This window comes from Dryobates pubescens, chromosome Z, assembly GCF_014839835.1.
Source record: "Dryobates pubescens isolate bDryPub1 chromosome Z, bDryPub1.pri, whole genome shotgun sequence".
Lineage (NCBI taxonomy): Eukaryota > Metazoa > Chordata > Aves > Piciformes > Picidae > Dryobates > Dryobates pubescens.
Window position 1 is genome coordinate 43122553 of NC_071657.1, and position 22699 is coordinate 43145251.

A 22699-nucleotide genomic window follows, 5' to 3' on the forward strand; every position below is an offset into this window, starting at 1 on the left:
CACTTGTGCTATACATTTGCTTTGGCCATTTGGACCCCAGGAGCTGTCCAAGTTAGCACATTTGTAGGTGCTCAGCCCATTATCTGGGCTAAGGCATGCTTTGGGGTTTGACCCTTCAGGACAGTAAGTAATACACTAAGTTTTTGAAAACTGGTAACAAGCCCCTAAAAGGCAAGTAGTTCTTGAAATAGAAATTAATCTCAAATGGGAGGAAAAAGGCATTCAAAGTATTTAATTTTTTATGGTGGTTTTATTTCTAACTGTTTTTTAAACTTAGCACTTTATATAAGAATTTTATCTGTTTAATTAAAAAGAAAATTTTTCCTAGAAAGTAATCACTTTTTAATTACAGTGAAAAAATACTTGATTACATTATTATTAATAAGCAATTTACTAAGACCCCATCTGGATAATCTGCAGGAATTTACTAGTAGTTACTTATTGGAACACAAAATAATGAAAGAAGACATTTAAATTTAATGCTTATTAGAGGATCTTTTGAATTGAGGTTTCTGTATATTTCAGGAGTCATCAAAGGAAGGGGTGGTTCAGCTTTGTTCTGCAATAGGAAAGAATTTATGAGATTTCAAGGCTTCTGGCAAGATCAGGAACTTACCTTCTGGTCAGGTCTACTGAGGACTGTAACAATAAAGAGCAACACACTGCATCAAAAGTAAAAAAAAAACACCATCACAACAACAATAAAACAGTGCCAGAAAATACAAAGAGAACATACACTCCATGTGTAGAAGAAACAGACAAACATTTTATACTCAAAGGCGGTTCATCGTATCCAACATGTCCACAAAGGAACCTAATGCTGGTTTAGTAACTGAATATTAATACTTGGAATTCAAAGCTGCAATAAGTTCAGTCTCCCAGACAAAATGATGATCTGAAGAAATAACTACAATTCCATCACAATTAAACTATTATATAATGTCAAGAACAAAATTCTACCACACAGATCTTATGCTGCACAGTAGACCACAAGCAATGCCTGATTTACAGGCTTTAGAGTAAAACTGCAAACTGTCAATGTGCAACAAAATGCATGTAACCTGAAAAGACAAGTCAACAAGATGGAAAAGATGCTGTATAAAAGAAACCATTCCACACAAACGCAAACATGCTGTGCAACAGAAATTTGTGGATTTGTGGAGATTTGCATTCTTATGACAAAGGTGGAAGTCAATTGTCATCAGCTGTCAGCAATCTTCACATTGTGGTATTTTAGGTATGACAATAGAACAAAAAAATTCTTCAGGGGATATCTCATGATAGTCTATAAGGTGATAAAGAAGTTAACTGTAAATTCATATGCTGTATTCAACCCAATGGACTGGAATGATTGTCAACCTCCAGAACAGTGTGCAATTAGCACAGCTGAGGCTGTGAACTGATTTAAGCAGAAGAATGTATCTTACTAATGAAGTGCATGAATAACCAAAGACCTACAGACCTACAAACAGTCGAGATCTGTAGCACTGTATCTGTATTATTCAAAAGAGAAATGAAAACTACTGCATCACTCTCAAAAAAAAGCATTTCTCATCATAGAAAGTTCATGGAAACCTTCTTGTCTGTGCTACTTTCAATGTCCAAGCAACAACTGCAACTGAGGTGAATTTAATACTATGTGTGCTTTAATACACCAAACATAAGAATGATAGAAGACCACAAAGAACACAGGATACATTGTTTCCTGTAAGGTGACACATTACCTTGTTGTTAGCCCTGAAACAGTCCTTGGACTTAATTTCAATTCATTATTCATTTTTTTACAACATAATTAATTTTATAGTTTCATATGCCAGCATCATAGCAAAAAGTGTCATAGGTAGAGGTAACCTTGAATCTGTAAAATAACAGAGGTGGAATTCTGCGTCTAATTTCCTCTTTGTTTTGCAATGACATGGCACTAGGTGGGAAAACTGTAATGACCATAATACAGAAAAAGATGAAAGAGAATCATAGAATCATACAATTGTTTAGGTTGGAAAAGACCTTTAAGATCACTTCAGTTGCTAACCTAGCACTGACGACCACTAAACCATGTCATTAGCCACCATACGTATATGTCTTTCAAATATCTCCACGGATGGGACTCCACCACGTCTCCGGGCAGCCTGTTCAGTGCTTAATAAACATTTCAGAGAAGAAATTTTTCCTAACATTCAATTTAAACCTTCTCTCATTCAAAGGGCATTTCTTTCTTGTCCTCTCACTTGATATTTGGGAGATGAGATCAACACCTATCTCACTACAACCTTATTTCAGGTCATTGTAGAGAGTCCAAGGGTCTTCCCTCACCCTTCTCCAGACTAAATAACTCCAGTTTCCCCAGCTGCTCCTCATAAGAATTGCTCACTAGACCCTTCATCAGATTCACTGCCCTTCTCCAGACATGTCCAGCACCTCAGTGTCCTCCTTGTAGTAAGGGGTCCAAAACTAAACATAGTAATTAAGATGTGGCTTCCTCAGTGCTGAGTACAGATGACAATCACTTCCCTCATCCTGCTTGCCATACTATTTCTAATACAAGTCAGAATACTGTTGGCCTTCCTGGCAACCTTGGCACATTGCTGGGTCTTATGCAGCTTGCTGTCAACCAACACCCTGAGCATTTTTTTCTGATGAGCATCTTTCCAGTAATTTTCCCCCTAAGCCTGCAGTATTGCATAAGGTTGTTGTGACCCAAATGCAGGACCCAGGACTTGGCCTTGGCCCACTGATTCAGCCTGTTCATGTCCCTCTGTAAAGCCTTTCAGCCTCAAGCAGATCAATGCCCAAGTTGGTATTGTCTGCAAACTTACTGAGGCTACAACTGACAGCCTTATCAAGATCACTGATAAACAGAACTGGCTTCACTACAGAGCCCTAGGGAACACCAGCTGCCAACTGGATTTAACTCCATTCAACCACAGCTCTTTGGGCCTGTCCATCCAGCCAGATTTGTATCCAGCAAAGCATCCACCCATCCCAGGCATGACCAGCTAGTTTCTCCATAAGGAAGCTGTGGGAAACAGTGCCAAATGCTTTACTAAAGTCTAGGTAGCCAGCATCCACCGCCTTTCCATCGTCAACTAATCAGGTCACTTTGTCACAGAAGGTTATCCAATTAGTCAAGCAGGATTTGCCTTTCATAACCTGATGCTGACTGGGTTTGATGGGACAGTTTTCCACATAGGTACTGCATTCATGCATTCAAGCACCAAGATCAGATTGACTGGCCTGTAGTTCCCCAGATCCTCCTTCTAACCCTTCTTGTAAATGGGCATCACATTTGCTAACATCCAGTCAACCAAGACTTTCCTAGTTATCCAGGACTGATGATAAATGATGAAAAGAGGCTATGTAAGCACTTCTGCCAGCTCTCTCCATACCTTTGTGTGCATACCACTGGGCTCTATCAAGTTCCATGTGTCTATGTAGTGTAGCAGGTCACTGACTGTTTCCTCTTGGATTATGGGAGATTCCAGCACAGGGAGCTGGGCACTGAGAGAACAGGTCTTACTGCTAAAGACTGGGGCAAAGAAGGCATTCAATACCTCAGTCTTGCCCTCATCCTTAGCCACCATACTTCCTGAATCATCCAGTAAAGGATAGAGATTCTCCCTAACTGTTGTTAATTTATTTGTACGAACTTTTAAATGTGTTGTTTACAGCAGAAGACAGATTAAGTTTTATCTGGACTTTTTCCTACTTTTTCCTCTGCATAATTTAAGGCATTATTGTAGTCCTCTTGAGTGCCCTGCCCCTTCTTCCAAATGTCATAAACTTTCTATTTAACTTGAGTTCCAGCCAAAGTTCTCTGTTTAGCCAGGTCAGTCTTCCACATGCATGTCTTTCAACACATGGGGACAGCCTGCTCCTGCATCTTTAGGAGTTCCTTTTTTAAGAATGTTCAGCCTTCCTGGACTCTTTGGCCCTTCAGGATTGCCTCCCAAGGAACTCTGCCAACCAGTCTCTGAAACAGGTCAAACTCTGCAATCCAGAAGTCTAAGGCAGCAGTTCTGGCGACACTCCTCCTTACTTCCCAGAGAAATGAAAACTACCTTTTCATGTCTGATATACCCAAGACAGCTTCCAATTATCACATCACCTGTTCTCTGTTCCTGAAAACAGGTCCAGTGAGGCACCTTCCCTAGTTGGCTCTGTCACTGGCTGTGTCAGAAAGGTATCTTCCACACACTCCAGGATCCTCCTGGACTGACATGCTACCACTTGAGCCAAAACCAGTGAAGGCTGCAACTTAGAACAACACAAGTGCTCTGATACAACACATCTCCATGCTCTCTGCATGTATACCTCAGTGAAGTCCTGGAGACTAGAGAAAGAGGCAAGTATTCAGTATCAAGTTTTTAAGACATGATTTTGAGGGGGAGTGTATTCATTTCATAATGTTCTGATTTTCTCTGAGTTCTTTTTCCTTCAACAGGCAATGGGTTACAGCAGTTACACGATTAGGACGAAATTGAAACGTAGGTTAAACTAATTTTGTTTTTACTGTTTTGTGTTTGTTTGCTTATGCCTAGAAAACATGGTACCTTGCTTTATTCAGTTAAGTTACATGTATCCTTGTGCTACTGCAGCAGAGATTAAGAACAGGCAGAAAATTATTACTATTGATCTCACACGACAATTTTAATTTAATCAAGGTTTCTTAAGTATGTACTTAATTTTCACATTTAAAAAAATATTTCTAGAGTAGCTAGATCAGAAACTCTTCATTTTCTTACCTAGAAATTCATACCTTATAAATGGTTTATTTATATCTTCTTGCTGCATGACCTTGGAGATGGGTCACAAAATCAAAAAACAAAACCCATGTATTCCACCATGAAAAAGCATTAAGTCTGGACTGGAATATTGTTATGGTGTGCTCCAAACCCCCCTTCCCCCATCTCCATCAGCGGAGGTTTGAATGGAGGTTTGAAAGATGAAGGCACAAAATTGCCTTCCAAGGTGCGAAATTGCCTTCCCCTTACCCTGGTGCACAGGTAAATGGTGCCCATTCTTCCTGCTGGGGTGGAGGTCCCTCACAGGTACTTACCAGTGGGGGAAGTCTGCTGGGTTTGGGAGCTATGATTAAGCAGGGTGCTTCGTGCCCATTATACAGTGGCCTTGGACACTTTGTCTAGAAACGCTTTAAATAGAGTGACCAGAAAGTGGTCAGAGCTCTCGCTCTCACTCTCGCGCTTGCCTTCATCTTGCTTGCTACCTGGCTTCCTCCTGGACCTGCCTGCCCCGGGGTCCTGCTCCCTGCCTGTCGTGGAGCGACCCTGCCTGCTGTGAACCTGCGGCTTTCTTGCACTACTCAGACAGTGCTACTACATGACCTTCCCTCGTGGCAGCCATGTCTAAGGACGCTTTGATTCTGGCAGCCCCTTTGCCTTTGGATTCAACCTGCAGTTTCTGGAGCCTGCCATCCAAGAAGGACCTAGGGACCATCTCCAAATTCCTGCTCTGGCCTTGTGAGTAAAATCGAAATTCTCATCTTTCCCTAAGGTTCCTAGTTTGCCTCTGATTTTGTAAGTAGAGTGAAGCTGATTTGTGGCTTAGCCTTTTCCATTTTCTGAATTCTCTAAATTGTACTAAAGTTGCCCATAAGCATCCTGGTAGACTTCACGACTGAATAGAACCTATGAATAATTAAATAAGTTTTATACATAATTTTGGGGTGGGGCTTTTGAGAAAAATAAAGATAACTGTATTTTTCTAATTCCTTCCTCATTAATTTAACCCTTATCAAATCAAATATGCAGATGATTAGGCACATTTCCTTACCAGTGAAATCCATGTCATTCCAATCTTAGAACTACAAACCCACCTCAAATTATATAGGAAATGTGCAAACCAATAAATCTATCCAAGACATAACTGTGGGTACTTAGTGAAATGCTCTGAACCTTATTTTTCACATTCCATCAGAAAAAGCTAAACAGTCCACATAACACTATACTTAAGTGTTTATTCAGTTCACTGGCTCACAACTCATAGAATCACCTAGTGAATCATTAATGCTACCTTTTTTCTTCCTTTGTTTCTCTTTGGAGATTACTTGGTCAGTTGGTCAAGTTTATTGGCTCGCACAACATGAAAGCATCACAAACTGACAAAATATCATTCTGGGGCCCTATTGAGTACAAATCCAAATGTGTTTGTAAAATACTGAGAGGTGAATACAATCTTTCTTAGGCATCTCATTGTCAGTAGTATTAAGTACTGATAGAGCACATCAAGTTTGAACACACTGATGATCGAAATAGCAACTTAAGAATCCAAGAATTAATTGTTTTTTTACCTGAACTGTACCAGAACTGCTGCAATTTGTCATACAACCATATGTTTACTAAGAAAACTAATATTTCTCTGTCTTCATTCAAATATGGAAGAGGAAACTGTCCTTCTAGTTCAGTGGAATGATCTTTGTTTCAATCTCCTGTTGCAAAAATGATAAAAAATGTAAGATGAGATACATTTTCAATAGTGTTAAAGAATTCAGAGCCACTTGGAAATCACATGGTCTGACCTCTATATTTAGAGGGCAGGGACACCTCTAAACTAGACTTAGCTGCTCAAGGCCTCAGCCAGCCTGGCCTTTAACACACCCAGGGAGGAGGCATCCACAGCCTCCCTGGGCAGCCTATTCCAGAGTCCCACCACCCTCCTACTGAAGAACTTCTTCCTAAGATTCAGTCTAACCCTACTCTCCTCTTCTCCAGGCTGAACAACCCCAGCTCCCTCAGCCTATCCTCACAGCAGAGGCACTCCAGCCCTTGGATCATCTTTGTGGCCCTCCTCTGGACTTGCTCCAACAACTTTATGTCCCTCTTATGCTGGGGACACCAGAATTGGATGCAGTGTTCAAGGTGGGGTCTCAACAGAGCAAAGGGGCAGAATCCCCTTTTTTGCCCTGCTGGTCCCACTGTTCTTGATGCAGCCCAGCAAATGGCTGCCTTCTGGGCTGCATGAGGGCACTTCTGGCTCATGGAGAACTTCTCAGCAAACAACACCTCCAAAAGGTAACTGTACATTGCATTACCTCACTTCTTCTCATTAAAGCTCTTTATCTCAACCTGGAAGGTTTTTTTGTGTTACATTCCCCTATGTGTTGTAGCCCATTACAGAAGTCAAGTAATGTTTCAGTATTTTTATAAATTATGTGGATGCGAGAGTCAAATGTCAACTACATTAGTTTGCTGATGACACTAAACTGGACTCCCACAAGGACAGAGAGGCCTTACAGAGAGATCTGGATAGAGAGCTAGGCCATATGAAAATGAACAGGAGCAAATGTACAATTCTCCACCCAAGAGAGGGTAATCCTCGTTATACATAGAAATTGGACAATGAGAAGTTGGAGAGCAGACTGATAGAAACAGGTCTGGGGATCTGAGTTGATAGGAAGTTGAGTATGAGCCACCAGTATTTGCACCCAAAGGGCCAATCATGTCCTGTGGTGCATCAAGCACAGCATAGCTAGCCAGTCAAGAGAGGTGACTGTCTCACTCTGCACTGTACTGGTGCAGTCCTATCTTGAGTATGATGTGCAGTTTTGGATGCCTTAATATAAGAAGGTCATTGGACTATTGGAGTTTGGCCTGCATAGTGTGACCAAGATGGTGTAAATCTTTGAGGGCAAGATGTATGAGAAGCAATTGAAGCTGGCTTGTTCAGCCTTGAGAACAGAAGGTTGAGGGGTGATCTCATTGCTGTCTATAACTTATGGAATCCTTATTTTTTGCGTTGAAGAGAGTATGTTAGGCTAGGCTGCCTGTGGCCTCCCAATGAAAAGTTCAAAGCTCCCATGACAGGAAGCAAGAGTTTTAATTACAGCTATTTTGAGTACCTGAAGACCTCAAATCTGAAATTCAGAGTCACAGCCTAATGCATCATGGAAGCACAGAACAGGTAATCTAGAATGAGCTAAAATTTTAATGGAGCTGTTTAGATATGGACACATTATTAAGTACCTCATCTTAGTGATTCTGAGTTCTCCAGCTTTAGAAACAAGATAATGGATTGTCCCAGTTGTATTGGTACTGTTATTCCTAGAGAATGTTGCCTCAAGTGGTTTCTGAAAAATTGATCACATTAAAAACTAACTTTGAGGACATTAATGCTAGTTTTACTCATGGTGACAGGTAACAAGTGCTTTCAAAATGGGATTGTTCATTAGCAAGAGACCTTTTCCTAGAATATACATATACATCCAGCTCAAGCAATAGCATTTTGACATGAGGAACAAATGCTGTGGGAGACACAAGCCAGCTTAGTTCACTTGGTGTGGCACTACCACAGCTGACATGAATAGTGAGCCTATCCTCATTGCTCAAATAACATGAAAAAGTATTTTTTTCACTATGCTATGCTGCTAACCAATTTAATTAATAAATGTTCCATGCATTTCTCTGAAGATATAGGTATTTATTTAATAATTTCAGGTAGTTTGCTTCAGTTTTTTGCCCTCCTTATTTACCTTAAGGGGAAGGTAGTCTTGGAATTTGAAATGGAAAAAAACCATGCAGAATTAGTTATGTACTCAACTATTAGTAGCTGAGATACCTGAACACATGCCCAGTCTTGGAACAAATTACAAACTGGACATTACACATATCCTGCACGTCTATTAGTTACATAGCCTGGACATCACACATATCTGGAAGCCAAAACCAGCCCTCTGTGAGGAGTGCAGCGGTGACCACAGTTTGCTCTGTGGCTGAACACTAGATGGAGGTGGACAGTGGCATTCCTGGAGCCAGAGATAGCTGAGGAAGAGTAGAGACTCACCAGGAGTTGGCTGTTTTCAGGAGCAAGTCTGATGTCTGTGGGCATGGCCAGGAGCAATTGTGGCATACTTAAGTGTCCCCGGGAAGCTTGAGTAACTAGGGTGTGGCATGGCAGTTCACATGAGAGGGTGCCCGGGCAGGGCCCTGCACCTTTTTTGTGCATGCAGAGCCCAGGGAAGTGCGCAAGCTTTCTGCCAAAATGGCAAGCTCTCACTAGAACTTCTACAGAAAAAGCTTCTGAGAAGCCTCATGTATTCAATGAGATGGAACTGAAAAAGAAGAAGACCTCAGTACAGGTGGTAGGTTGTAGCAAGTGCCCAGACTCTTTCCAAGTTAGTATCTGGAAAAGGTGTGTAATGGTTGAGCATCTCTTACATCAGGTGGCTAAATTGCAAGCAACAGTCATAAGGCTACATACATCATTAGAGTAGCTGAGACAGTGATAGATGGTTTCATAACCATGTTCCTGGAGCATACATCAGAGAAAACAAGGTACCTTGGAGGTGAACAAAACTGGGACTCTGCCTCAGTCTCCATCCTTGAGCACCACCAGCAAAACCAGATAGGGATCCTTAATACCTACCAAAACCTATAGGCACACAAGGTCTGCATGTAAAAAGTACACTAGCAGCATATTATAGGAGATACTGTAAAAAGAAGCAATAACTGCTTGTAGTGGGTGACTTTTTGTAAAAGGGCATTGAGTCCATCTGCTGATCTGACAGGGAGTCATGAGAGGTATGCTGCCTTCCAGGACCTGAGATCCAAGATGTGGCCATAAAGGTGCCACACCTTGTCGAGAGCACTCACTACTATTCACTGTTATGCTCTCATGTGGGCAAGAATGATGCTGCAAGCAAGAACCTGAGTGGAATTAAGGAAGCTATAAAGCCCCAGGAGTGCAAGTGAAAAGTGCTGGTGTTCAAGTTTATCTTTTCCTCCATTTTGCCAGTTAAAGGGGGAAGCCAGAAACAGACAAACAGTATCTAGTTTGGTTGTATGACTGGTGCCATCAGGAGGGTTTTAGATTTTACAAGGAGACACTGTTTAATGACCATAACCTGTTAGGAAGGGATGGAATACACCCCAAGGGAATGTTTCACAGCAAGCTGGCCAACTTGGTGAGGCAGGCTTTAAAGTGAAGGACTTGGGTCAATTCTCATAGTAGGACTTACATGGTCCAAAATGGCAGGGTGCCCTGATGACAGAGAACACAGAAAATATGGAATTGTTAAATGACTTCTTTGCTTCAGTCTTTACTGCTAAGGCCAGCATGTAGACTTCTCAGCTCCTGGTGGCAAGAGAGTCTGGAGAAAGCAAGACTATCCCTTGTTCAAGAAGGATGAGGTTAAAGATCATTTAGACAAGCTGGACACCAACAAATCCACTAGCCCAAATGGGAGGCATCCATGAGTTCTGAGGTAGCTGGCATATGTTGAAAGATCATGGAGAACAAGTGAGGTGCCCAAGGACTGGAGGAAAACCAGTGTCACTCTGGTCTTCAAAAAGGACAAGAAGGAGCACCTGGGAAATTACAGGCCAGTCAGACTCACCTCCCTCCCTGGAAAGATGACAGAATATTATCTGGAGGTGTGGAGGAAAAGAATGTTGAGTAAAAGAAGGTTATTTCCAGCAGCTGACATGGATTCATAAGTGGAAATAATGCTTGACCATTCTGATAGCTTCTGTGATAGCATGACTAGCTGAATAGATGAGGGGAGGGCAGTGGATGCTATGTCAACTTTAGCACAGTCTCCCATAACATCTTCATAGGTAAGCTTAGGAAATGTGGGTGAGATGACTGGACAGTGATATGGATCGAGAACTGAGTGAATGACTGAGATTAGATGGCTGTGAACAGTGGCACACAGTCTAACCAGAGGCCTGTACCTAGCAGCGTTACTCAGATGTCAGTACTGGGTATAGTCTTGTCCAACATCTTCATTAATCACCTGGAAGAAAGGATGAAGGGTACTTTCAAAAAGTTTGCTGCTCCTCCACTGGAGTGGCTGGTACCAGAAGGTTGCGCTGTCATTCAGCAAGACCTGGACAGAGCTAGGGAGCTGGGGGTAGAGGAAGCTAAGGAAGTTCAACAAGGGCAAGTGGAGAGTCCTGCACCTTGGGAGGAATAACTCCATGAATGTGTACAGGTTGATCCATTGGAAAGAAGCTGTGTGGAGGACCTGGGAGTCCTAGTGCATAAAAAAACAAGCTAACAATGAGCCAGTAATGTGCCCTTGTAGACAAGAAGGGTAATGTTATCTTAGGGTATATTAGGACCAAGGGAGGTTGCTTTCCCTCTCTGCTCTGCCCTAGTGAGGTCACATCTGGAGTAATGTGTCCAGCTCTGTACTGCCCTGTTCAAGAAGGACAGTGAACTTCTGGAGGCAGCCTAATAGAGGGCTGGAGCCATCTCTCAGAAGTGGGAAGGCTGAGAGAGATGGGACTGGTTAGCCTGGAACAGGGAAGGCTCACAGGGCATCTTATTAATGTAGGGCAGGTGTACAGAAGATGGGGCCAGACTCTTTTCTGTGGTGCCCCGTGACAGAACAAGGGGGAACAGGCACAAACTGAAACACAGGAGTTTCCATCCGAACATCAGGAAAAAGAGTACTGGAACAGGCTGCCCATTGAGGTTGTGGAGTTTCCTTCTCTGGAGGTATTCAAAACTCACTTGTACAGGATCCTGTACAACATGCTCTAGGTGAACCTACTTTGGTAGAGCGGTTGGACTAGATGGTCTCCAGAGGTTTCTTCCAAGCCCTAATATTCTGTGCTTCTGTAACTACTGCACTGTTTCTTCCTTTAGATTTAAGGTGTGCTACCTGGCAACTAAGAGTCACCCCTGCTAAAAATCAGTGAAAGTGTCTCCATTCGCTCAGATGGATTTCAGACGAGTCCTAAGTAAATTAATAGAAACTATCTGTTGTAACACATTTCACGGCACTGAGATGCTAAATTTGTCAGATAATTTGATGGGGATGATCTTCTCAGTTTCAGTACTTACTTCAAGACTTTGTATTGTAGTCACATCCCTGGCAGACTGTGATACTGGATGAGCAAGTAGTTCTTCACATTTGTTCTACCTCTACAGGCATCCATTTTACCATGGGACGTTTTAGTGATGCTTGACAATTTTTAAACATCAAATAAAGATGGAAATTATCACTACTTAAAAGCAACCAAATGAAAAAACCTCATCCTTGGAAGCTAGCAATAGCAGTCAACAGCAGGATAGCAATCCTCTGAATAATTTACTGTTCCCATCTTGAGTAAGCTAAATCTCCCACAGTTATCATTAATAAGAAACTGCAAAGGATCTCTTTGGCTTGATAGATCAGATCTTTATCTTTAAATTACCCTTAAATAATTACATAGACCCATATAGAACAACCTTATCATATTTAATTTCCCACTAGGATATTTCTGAAACCCATATTTGTCCCCAGCCTCCCCACAAATTTGTGTTTGAAAGATCAAAATCACATTATTCCAGAGAAATGTACATAGACATTAAATTTTGCTCATTTTTATATGATAAAGGTAACACATATGCTTGAATTTCAGTGTTTTAAAAAGTACTGTGGTACTGATTGTCCCCCACATTGAGTGTCAAAAAAATTTATAATGCAACCATGGGAAAAACACTGGCTTTACTATTATGCAAAGAAACAAAAATGACTATTTCTACTGTGCAAAAAGAAATTGATTGCCTACCCAAAGCTCTCCCTGAAGACTGATGGTTGACAGTCACTTCATGTCCTTGTAAAGTCAGCTAAATCAGAAAGACATTGTAGGCAATTTAACAGAAATGTTACTTACCTTCTCTTTCCCTATCAACCCTTCCACAGTTTACAGAGTTAGGATTATCATGGAAGATTGAGCAGAATCACTCACAACCCTGCTGGCCTTTCCAGTAAGACATTTAATGACTACAGAAAGAAATCAAAAAGCAAGCAGCAGGAGGACTTCAATCTAACTCCCATGGAGCAAATAGTGGAATAAATAATCTAATAATCTATGATGGGAGGTGACAAAATGCATGTGTCATGGGAAAATCTATTAAACTAGTTAGTTTCCAAACACAACAAAATAATTTTAAGCACAGAAAGCTAGTGCACCTTTCCCCCCTGCTCATAGTGGGCAAAACAAGAAATCATAGGCATTTAAGTGCAGCAAGAAAGTTTCAGGCAGACAGCACAAAAAAGAGTATTTCTGATATCATAGACAGGGTTGCTGTAAAAGATTACCTATGAGGTAATCTTACCTATGATTTTAGGAACTTAGGCAAAGCCTGTAAGAAATTACGCATATTGAAGTAGTCCTTCTAGTGGCGGAACAGAGTAAGCAATTTTTGTGGGTAGACTTTCACAGATCCAGTTTACCCTGTTCTCAGAGTACCTGTAGGAATTTTTAAAACTGTTATCATATCATTTTTTAAGACTAAATTGCATTTGAACTGATTTTAAAAAAAAAAAAAAGAAAGAAAGAAAAAAAGTACTTGGCTTCCAAGTATTATTATTTTATAACCAGATAAATCAAAGACACTACAAAACTACAGGCATCGCATCCAAAACCAAATCTCCTACTATCATCTCAATGAGCATTTTTGGGCAACCCTGATGCCTGATCCACCCATCCTTCAGGCAGAGGGAGCTCACCACTTCCTTGGATGTCTCTGCTGTAAAGACTGAATACAGCAAATTATTAAACAGTATTTCCATCATAATCTGTCACCACTATTGCTTCTGTGAGTTCGACTAAGTAGCTAAATGTCAAAAAATGCTTTGAGTGATGCAGTAGACAGGAAAGGGGGCAGAGGGGAGATGGGCAGAAAGGCAGAGAAAAAAAAGTGAGAAAAGCAGTAGTACTATAGCTAGGTAGTATGTATCTTCAGTTTTAATGTGGTAACACAAAATTTGCAGGCAGAAAAAAACCCCACTGTTTATCAAATACAGCCCTCTGCATAAGACACCTCAACTCAAAAACTAAACTAAAAACCTGAACAAGCATGTATTTGGAAAATGCCTTCTATGATTCAGAAAACTTAACAAATTTCTACATGTAATCTGGAAGGTCTGGAGGTTATCGTGTAATTAGTGCATCCAGTTGTAGTTTTGGTCTCTCTTTCTAGATAAAATGCAAAGATGCACACTGAGCCATTGCACTGTGAAACTGAGGTGAGATACCACATTACAACACACATGGCAGCAATATGCCATGCCAATTTAGTAAGCGAACTTCAAAAAATGGCATCCTTCCTTAGCAAAACAATGCAGTGCATTCACCATAAATTCTTAATTATGATGGCTCAGAAAGTTACTAGGTCTGTCCTCTGCATCTAGCAACAACAGGTGAAAGGCAATCTTTTCACTCAATTACCCTCTCACTAATTTAAAATCAGTTTGATGATTGTTTGAATTATGATACTCCTGATATTTTCTTCAGTAATTTACTTGAGACTGCAGGGAAAAAAAACCAGGCACTTTGACAGACTGTTTCATGTCATCATATTATTTGGCGGATGAAAGATATTTTCAATTAAGTGCTTTTATTTGTTGCCTTATACTGGCTTTTACATAAATTTCCAGAAAGCCCTGAGGACATTTCTTTTTACACTGTAGCACAGTCTTGTTAGCAATTCAGGTGGAATAAAACCACTCAGCTTCACTTTATGGTCTTGTGCCCTGAATTTTTCACATGGCACCCTTTCAGACATAAGGAACAGAACTGCAGAACATCATTAAAATCTTACACCAGTGAGACAGGATACACTAATATATTAAGGAGCATCATATTAGTAGCCTACTGCTTGTATGAGTTCTGTATTTAGTATCATTGAACAGTTATCCTTAAAACAATAGCATCTGTTCAGAAATAGCATTATTTTTTCTATTCTGTTAATATATATTAAAAATGTTACTTTTTTCTTTATATAAAGAAACGCTATAAAGTATCTCTGATGCAGTCACAAATCAGAAAACTCGTAATTACTTTCAAGTTTATTGTAGTGCTTCATATAGTATCAGCTCTTGCAAAGGCAAGTTGTAGTGGTTTGGGCCGCATTGTATACACCCCTACACCATTCTGAGTAATTCCCACTTACCACCTCCTGAAAATCTAAAAAGACTGAGCCTCATGGCAAGCACAGACCATTTATGAACCAAGCCCTTCTGCATTTGGGAAACATGGACAGCCCTGGGTAACTTCTCTGATACCTCACCTTTGTAGCACTCGCCATGCAGCACAGAAGCATGTAACACCCCACTTTATTTTCTAAGATGAAGTTTTAAAGAAGAAACTTTGTATTCACACAGCCTTTTCCAACCGGAAGGTCAAAACCATTTTTTGATTTCTACATAAACCTGGTAGAGTACAGCCTCCTCCTTCAAAACAGCATTGATGTGTCCATCACTTCTACATGTAAGAAGCATGACTTCTACTGCTAGTTTTTGTTTTGATGTCTCCATATCTTCTTTCTCAATTGGAATAATATTTTTCATTGTGGAAACTGATTTCCTCCTACATCACTTCCATGTCAGTGCTCACCAACCCTCATGAGTAATACTCATTAAAGGATTCAGTCAGTATGGCAAATCACTAATAAGCTCTGATTCACTGTAAATCACATTAAAAATGTACAAAATGTACAAAACATTAACCACCCTAAGTGACTATTTCTGCATATAATAAGGAAAAACATGGTAAGTTTCTACATTTCCTTCCCTTTCAGAAGAAATGAATTGATATAATGTTAGAAACTCCTTACACATGAACATGCTCAGTAGCCACATAAGAAGGATCAGTTCATCTCACCAATGGTTAGAAGCATGACTTCAAGAAATAAGCAGCTTTTGGAAATGTTCAATCCCCAAAAAGCATCTTATCAGTTCTTCAACCACAAAATGTCTTCACCACACTGCCATTATGTTGTTACAAAATGCGAAGTACTAGCTGTAGCTAAGACTTGAGCAGCACCTGCGCAAAGCTGCCATAAAGCTACACTGTGACACCTGTTGAACCCCTGATTTGGGGTCTTAAGTTCTTGACAATAAAGCAGCAAACTGGAAAGACATAGCAGTGCCCTAGCCAGGTCTCTTTCCTGCCATCCTTAAACAACTGAATCACTGGCACATGAGCAGAACATAAACCAGAAAGTAGGATTTTTCTCTTTGCTGGTAATACAGCTTTTTAGGCATCTAGGGACAAATAATGCACCCTAGGAATGCTAATCTGCAACCCCCCCAAAAAGTGCAGTATCTATTACAACTTCATAGATATAAACTATGATCTTTCTGGCAGGAAAGCAGGAGTTTCGTTATCAAATAATTTCTTACTGAACAGAACTTACAATACACTGTAAAACTCATATATCATTCATACCATATACATCATCCCACCACACCAAGAGGTGTGACTAGTTTTGCTATTCGAGAATTTACAAGAAAATTGTTACACTGACGCCTGTGTTTTAAGCAGTTTGACTCTAAGGGCAGAAGTGCTATTACTTCCTAGAATATATCATATCACCCTGAAAGAAGCATAGTGGTTGCTCATTCATTATTATAATTTAAGTTAGCAAGCAGTGCATTGCAGGCACAGGTAAATTACTACCGTCGTTTCAGTTGGTTATATGCATATAATTTCAGAAACATTTCATGAACAGGCTGACTAATGGTAAGAGTATATGTAACAATTTGTTCCTGGTTTACAGTCAGAATTTAGTAAACCTGACCTCTCATTTTGTTGCAGATTGAAATGTGGGTAAATTAACTACAATAATAATCAGAATAAATTCTTAACCATTAAACAGTGATGAACCAGAGGATCCCACTGCCAACTGGACATCAAAAGATTAGCTTAAAGAAAAAATATAAATCTACACAATTTGACTGTCTTTGTGTCTAGGTTTCTGCTCATTCTCTCATTGACAGTGAAATGCAATAAAACCTCTTCACTTGTGTTTCTGAAAACCATAAGACAATCCAACATTACTATCTCATTATTATGGCACAGAAATACACTTAAAAGTAATTAAAATAAATAATTATTAAAATATCTCTCCTGAGTTATCATTCACTGTTTTATCATTCCAGCAAACTTTTTTTTTTTTTTTTTAATTTAAGTCCCGTGAGGAATAAAATTCGCTCCAAACATAGAGAATTCTTTTATGTTACAGTCACTTTTTCTCACAGCAAAGGGTTCAGAAGCACAAATACTTTGTTTCACTCTTCCAACACTCTGGAGAAGCAAATTGTTAATTCATTTTTTTTAAAGTATCCTGAAATAAAACTGTACTTGGTAATCAAAATATAACAAGATTTTTAGCTGATTTAAGCTGTTGAACAGTGTGGCATTTAACCATGTACCTAATAAAGCTTGCCATGTGTTTCCTGGTCCTTTGTTCCTGTTGATACTTTCTTTTGGGACATAAACTTGCTGTAGCAGAAGATACATTGTTCACACTACTATTTCACATATTTCAGTGCAGTTAGAATTTCACTGTCACACTGAAAAGGTTCTGTGTCTCATTCTAATGAAGTGTGTTTTAGCTTTTTCAGTCTTCTTTCGCACTATCTGATGCATTCGTGGTAAGGCAATCAAAAATAATTAAGGAATTAATTAGTACTATTAATTAAGGAATTAAAGAAATTATATCTAATTTCTCAGTTGGAATTAGATTTAGTATCTGATCTCTTAAAGCTTCCCACAATTTCTGGAGCTAGATTAAGCTGCTGCCCAGGTTAGAGAAATGTTCTTTGTGTTCATTTGGTAGAGCTGAGTGGGCATTTTTACTGAGCCATATGCTGAGAAAAATTAGCCAAAACGTCTTCTCCAGTGTTTCTCCTGATGACTGTTTCCATTCCTTTGTCCCTTCCAATTCTACTTACTGAAATGCAATTTGTTTTTAAAAGAGTCCAGCAACCTTTTTTTTAAGGAAAAAAAAAAAAAAGACTAGATAATTTGTTGCTTTTCAAATGTATAGCAGAATACTTCTACACATACACATCTCTAAATATGTGGTGTTATGCTTATTGTGCATTGCAGATATTTTATTTTATTTTGGTCCTCCGTCTACTCTCAGTTTAGGAATTTTTTAGTGCACTGCTTATTCCTTGGTCCCGTGGCAGGTACTATATCTTTTCCAAGCAGAAGTACATCTTCAGTCTTTCCTAGGGCACAGGGTCCTCCAAGTGAAGTCTTTAGTATAGTGCCAATTTTTTTTTTTTTTTTTTCTTAAGAGCATACAAAATTGTTCCTAAATGCCTCTTTTCTCTAAATTCTGCCATTTGGACTTGGCTTGATTTCCTGGGAGGGAATTTCTTCTGGTATGTGGAGACTCAGAAATTCTCTTTCACCACAAAACAAACAGAATTGTGACTACCAGAGGTTCCTGTAAGTGGAATTCCTGCTCTTACATATACAATGGGACAAAGCGGATCAGGAGTGCTTGCCACTAACATAAACAATTCCTTAAAAGAAATAAAAAACTGTCAAGGTAACGAGACCTTGGCCAGACACACAAAGAAACGAGCTTCAGAACTCAAGCAGTGAAACACAAACTGGACAAGTCTCTGTTGGAGAGCCTCTGGAAACTAACTTGTCTAAGGAGAAAGAAAGTTCCCCTTCCTGCACAAAGTCATCATTTCTGCACATGTGTTCAAGGCACTTCTTAATCCCCTTCCAACAGGAAGGCATTCGATGGTGCGTTAGCATGCGTTTAAGCATATTGGGGAAAAAAATTAAAAATTAAATTACCAGCATGGAACACACTACAGGAAATACTTATTAGGAGTAAAAATGGGAGCAGTGTAGGATGAGCTGATGACACAATTCATAAAAATATTCTCCAATAATTTCTTTCAATCTGCACTTCAAATATAGCTCCTAGTACTATGTGTGCCTGTTAGAAAATGAAAATTTGAGAAAATAGGATTATGGACCCATACTTAAACATGAGGGTATTAGTGAAGCGAGTCAAAATAGACAGACACGCCTGGAAGAACAGCATACAGAGCTAAGCTGGATAGCATCTGCAAATGATCCTAGTTTATCTAAATCAAACGAGGCCACTGCAGCTAAGATATATCAAATAGCAGTTTAGGCAACTGAGCACTGCACATGATTTCAACAAAATAGGATAAGAACATAGCTGCTGAATAACACCTTTTATTTAAAACCAGGCATTTCAAGACAATCCTACTGATTCATCAGAGAGTAATACAAATTGAGAGCCCTCAATGTGAGTCTTTGATTCCAGTGTTTATTTAGATCCACCAGTGTGAAAACACTGATGCTACACTTTAAATTACATTCACAGGATAAAAACTTCAAACACCTTATTGAAAAGACATGGAACTAATTGAAAACTTCATGCCGTTTGTTACCAAGGTCATGCCAGTTACTTTTTGACACGTAAATCAGAAAATCTATCTCTCAGTCTTATAACATCAGACAAAGATGTATGCTAAAACTTAATGATGTCATTAGTTGCTTGTTCTGGTGAAGTAAAATAGTATGGAAATGACAAAGGCACAACAATATTTTATATTCTCTCATTGTTTACAAATTTACAATGCACGCCAAAATATAATCTGGCAACTGTAGACAAAGCAGATAAAAATGTGCCACTGCATGTCAGATTTTGTAAAGTTTATTCTGTTACTAAGGGCATTATCTGCAGAGAAAGGCTGTACAGAAAAGGGTCTACTGGATGGCTACTTAGAACAATATTACATTATATACCTTAAGACCACTTAATCCATTTTGAAATAGGGTAATTAGAAAATTAGCTTGGATTACTGTCCTTGCCTTTCCAGTGCTTGTGAATACACAGGAGTGCATTTTATTTAGAAAATAAAAGGTTTCTTTATTTTTTGGCAAAAGACAGAGAAGATAAAAGAATGCAAACACCTTTCTGATGAGTGAATTTGTATACAAAAAGCAGAAGACTTTCCTGCAGGCTACGGTATTCTTTGGGGAATTAGGACAATGAGCCCTGCTCTTATGCTCTTATGCCCTGCTCTTATGCGAATCGCTTGCTTTGAATACGTTTAATAATAAAAGATAAGGATAAGAAGTATGTATTGGAAGCAAAATTTTAAGCTAATTGGGAGCCTTGAAGATGCTGATATATGCACTTTTTCCAACAACCAACCAGCTCTGCATTCATCAGCTCCCAAAGCTGCTGGAGTCCCACCTCCTTTGCTATGTTCTCTCCCTCAGCTCACACACCCTTTTGTGCAGGGCTCCTTATCTCTGGTTATTTGCACTGCTCTTGTTAACTCTGCAGGGTCCACTATCTATCTGGCCCTAAAAGGTTACAGCTGTAGCTTCAGAAAACAATTTTTAGTCAGCTCTTTTAATAATTAATTGTAACATTCACCCTTAAAATGTGCAATAAAGAGAAGCCATACACAGGGGGCAACATTTGTCTGCCAAAAGAGAAATATTGCAGACTTCTCTTTTTTTGCCCCGATGCTGAAAATAGTAATATTCCCCACACCTGAGTTCTCACACCATTGCCCCCTCCCCTCCCCCAGCCCGAAATGTATTTTGGCTATAGTGTATGTGTAGTCTAACCTGTACTTTGGGGAGGTGGGGGGGCACTGCAAGGGAATGAACACTTTCAGATTTGTTCTGTATTTAGCTACATTTTGATTTTTCAGCAGTCTAAGTTTTATCTTCCTTCTGTTGTTTGGAGCTGCTCACAATGTACCTGCCAGCAGGCATGGATTGGGTTTGGAAACAAAAATATTTTCTAATGTAGCCCCTTCCTGTCAAGATGTGATAAACACCTGTGCATTGCATGTACGAGAAACGTGTATGCAACACATGCCTGCTAAGTCCATTATCGTAACTACACTACTGTTCCAATATTTTGCCTTAGGAAAGACTGACCTAATTTCAAAGCTACCCACACAAAATCAAGTGGCTGTATCAAACATTACCTGCTAATACAGTGCTACAGTAGCCATGTTTTACCTGGCTGCACAGTAATTTCAAAGCCAAACTATGAAATACTAAAACAAATAGAGATAATTAGTGGCATGAATCCAACATCTTATAAAACGTATTACAGGTTCAGAAGCCTAATGGGAATCTGAATTGTTTAAATTTACAATACAATTGAGGAATTCTGAGAAGAAAAAAGGTGCTTTTTTTCAGTTTCATGTAACTTTTTTTTTTTTTCATCAAAAGGTTGATTCAAGGTATTTTGGTTTCCAGTTAAAAATGCCTCTATAATAGCTTCATTGGGATATACGGTAGTAGTGCTACTTTGTGTGCTGAGATTAAGAGCCCTTAACTATCTATACTCTTTTCAAACAATTCACAATTATCTCCTAGGAAAGCACATTTTAAAAGCTTTAAAAGCACCTTCTGAACTGTGCCACTTGATTTAAACAAGCAAACAAATAAATCATTACCAGAAAGTTTCAATGATGCTGTCTGCGCTGCCAGTCCTGAGCTTGCTCCTACAAACAGCTTTCAACAACCTAAGACAGTTTTGGTACATTCGCATTTTACTCCACTTCCTTTGAGTAGTACCGGACCCCTCCGGGTTATTTCCTAGGGATTTGGCAGCCCCCAAAGAACTGATAACAGAGGTCTGCTCACAAAGGACGACACCTTAGAAACGATCTCTTTCTTCATTCTTAGAAGTTCACGGCTTGATTTTTGCAAGACAAGGCAAACAGAAGCATAGAGGACATCCATTCACCCCCCGACTCCCTTCTTACTCCTCTCTTAGACCTTTCTGGCCAAATAAACACGCAGAACTAAACACCATTTCGGTATCTTCAGGGGGTTTAAAAACATGAGGGAAGCTAATTAACAGTGAAGATGGGGCTATTTCCGAATTAACTTTCCAGCAACAGCGTCTGCAGTCCTCCGGACGGATGCTGAACAGCAGATACCGGCGCCCAACGCGGACTGTCATCGTACCTTAAGAAGTCTGACGGAGGGGAGGAAGGCAGCGTGGCACAGCTTCCGGATGGTCCAGTTGAGCGGCCGGGGTGCGTCGGCCTGATTCATGACCCTCCGCAAATCCCACCGGGAGACCAGCCGCAGACCTGGCGGCGCCTCCCGCCCAAACCTCCCGCCGGGGTGCGGGCGTCCCGCGCACACCCTGTCCGCGGCGCCGCAGGGCAGGGCAGGGCAGGGCAGGGCAGGGCAGGGCAGGCCCGGCGCAGGCAGTAGGCAGGGGGATGGACTGGGTTGAGCTGGGCTGGGCTGGCCGGCGCGGGCAGCAGGCAGCAGGTAGGGGGCTGGACTGGGTTGGGCTGGGCTAGCCCGGCGCGGGCAGCGGGCTGTGTTGGGCTGGCCCGGCGCGGGCAGCAGGCAGCAGGTAGGGGGCTGGACTGGGTTGGGCTGGGCTAGCCCGGCGCGGGCAGCGGGCTGTGTTGGGCTGGCCCGGCGCGGGCAGCGGGCAGGGGTCTGGGCTGGGCCAGCCCGCCGCTGCGCGACGCGGGCAGCGGGCAGGGGGGCTGGGCTGGGCTGGACTGGGCGGTGCGGCACCGGCCGCCCGTGCTCCCGCCTTCGGAAGGCAGCCTCCTGCGTGGGAACAGCAGTGCTCATGCATACGAAATGTGACTGAGCGGAGGCGACCAGCCCGCTGCTCGGGGCAGGCTGCGCTGCTTGAGCTGAAAGGGCAGCCCGCATTAAAAAGAAGGCTGCAGTAAGAGCTGCTGCTTCTGCTCGCTTCCAGCTGCCCTCCTTCTCGGAGAGCAGCCAGGATTGCCTCTCCCACCGAAGCTCAGCCATCCGCCCCGCTCCTCTGCTCCCCTAGGCGAAAAAGCAGGGTGCAAAGCAGGTAATTTAAATCGGCAAGGAGAGGGTTACTGGCACTTTCTGTCCTAAAGTGTTGCGAGGAGAGGGAAGCCGGCGTGAGGGGCGGGGCTAAC

General features: G+C 41.0%; 1 protein-coding gene across 2 annotated transcripts in view; it reads right to left on the bottom strand.

The window, feature by feature from the left end:
* Positions 1-21877, bottom strand: part of TRPM3 (transient receptor potential cation channel subfamily M member 3) — a 348624-nt gene extending 326747 nt beyond the window's left edge. For both annotated transcript variants that reach the window (XM_054178940.1, XM_054178939.1), the window contains exon 1: positions 21741-21877. In XM_054178940.1, the coding sequence (XP_054034915.1) occupies positions 21741-21830 (90 nt within the window). In that variant the 5' untranslated portion in view covers positions 21831-21877. The remainder of the gene's footprint in view (positions 1-21740) is intronic.
* Between the last annotated feature and the right edge of the window lie 822 nt (positions 21878-22699).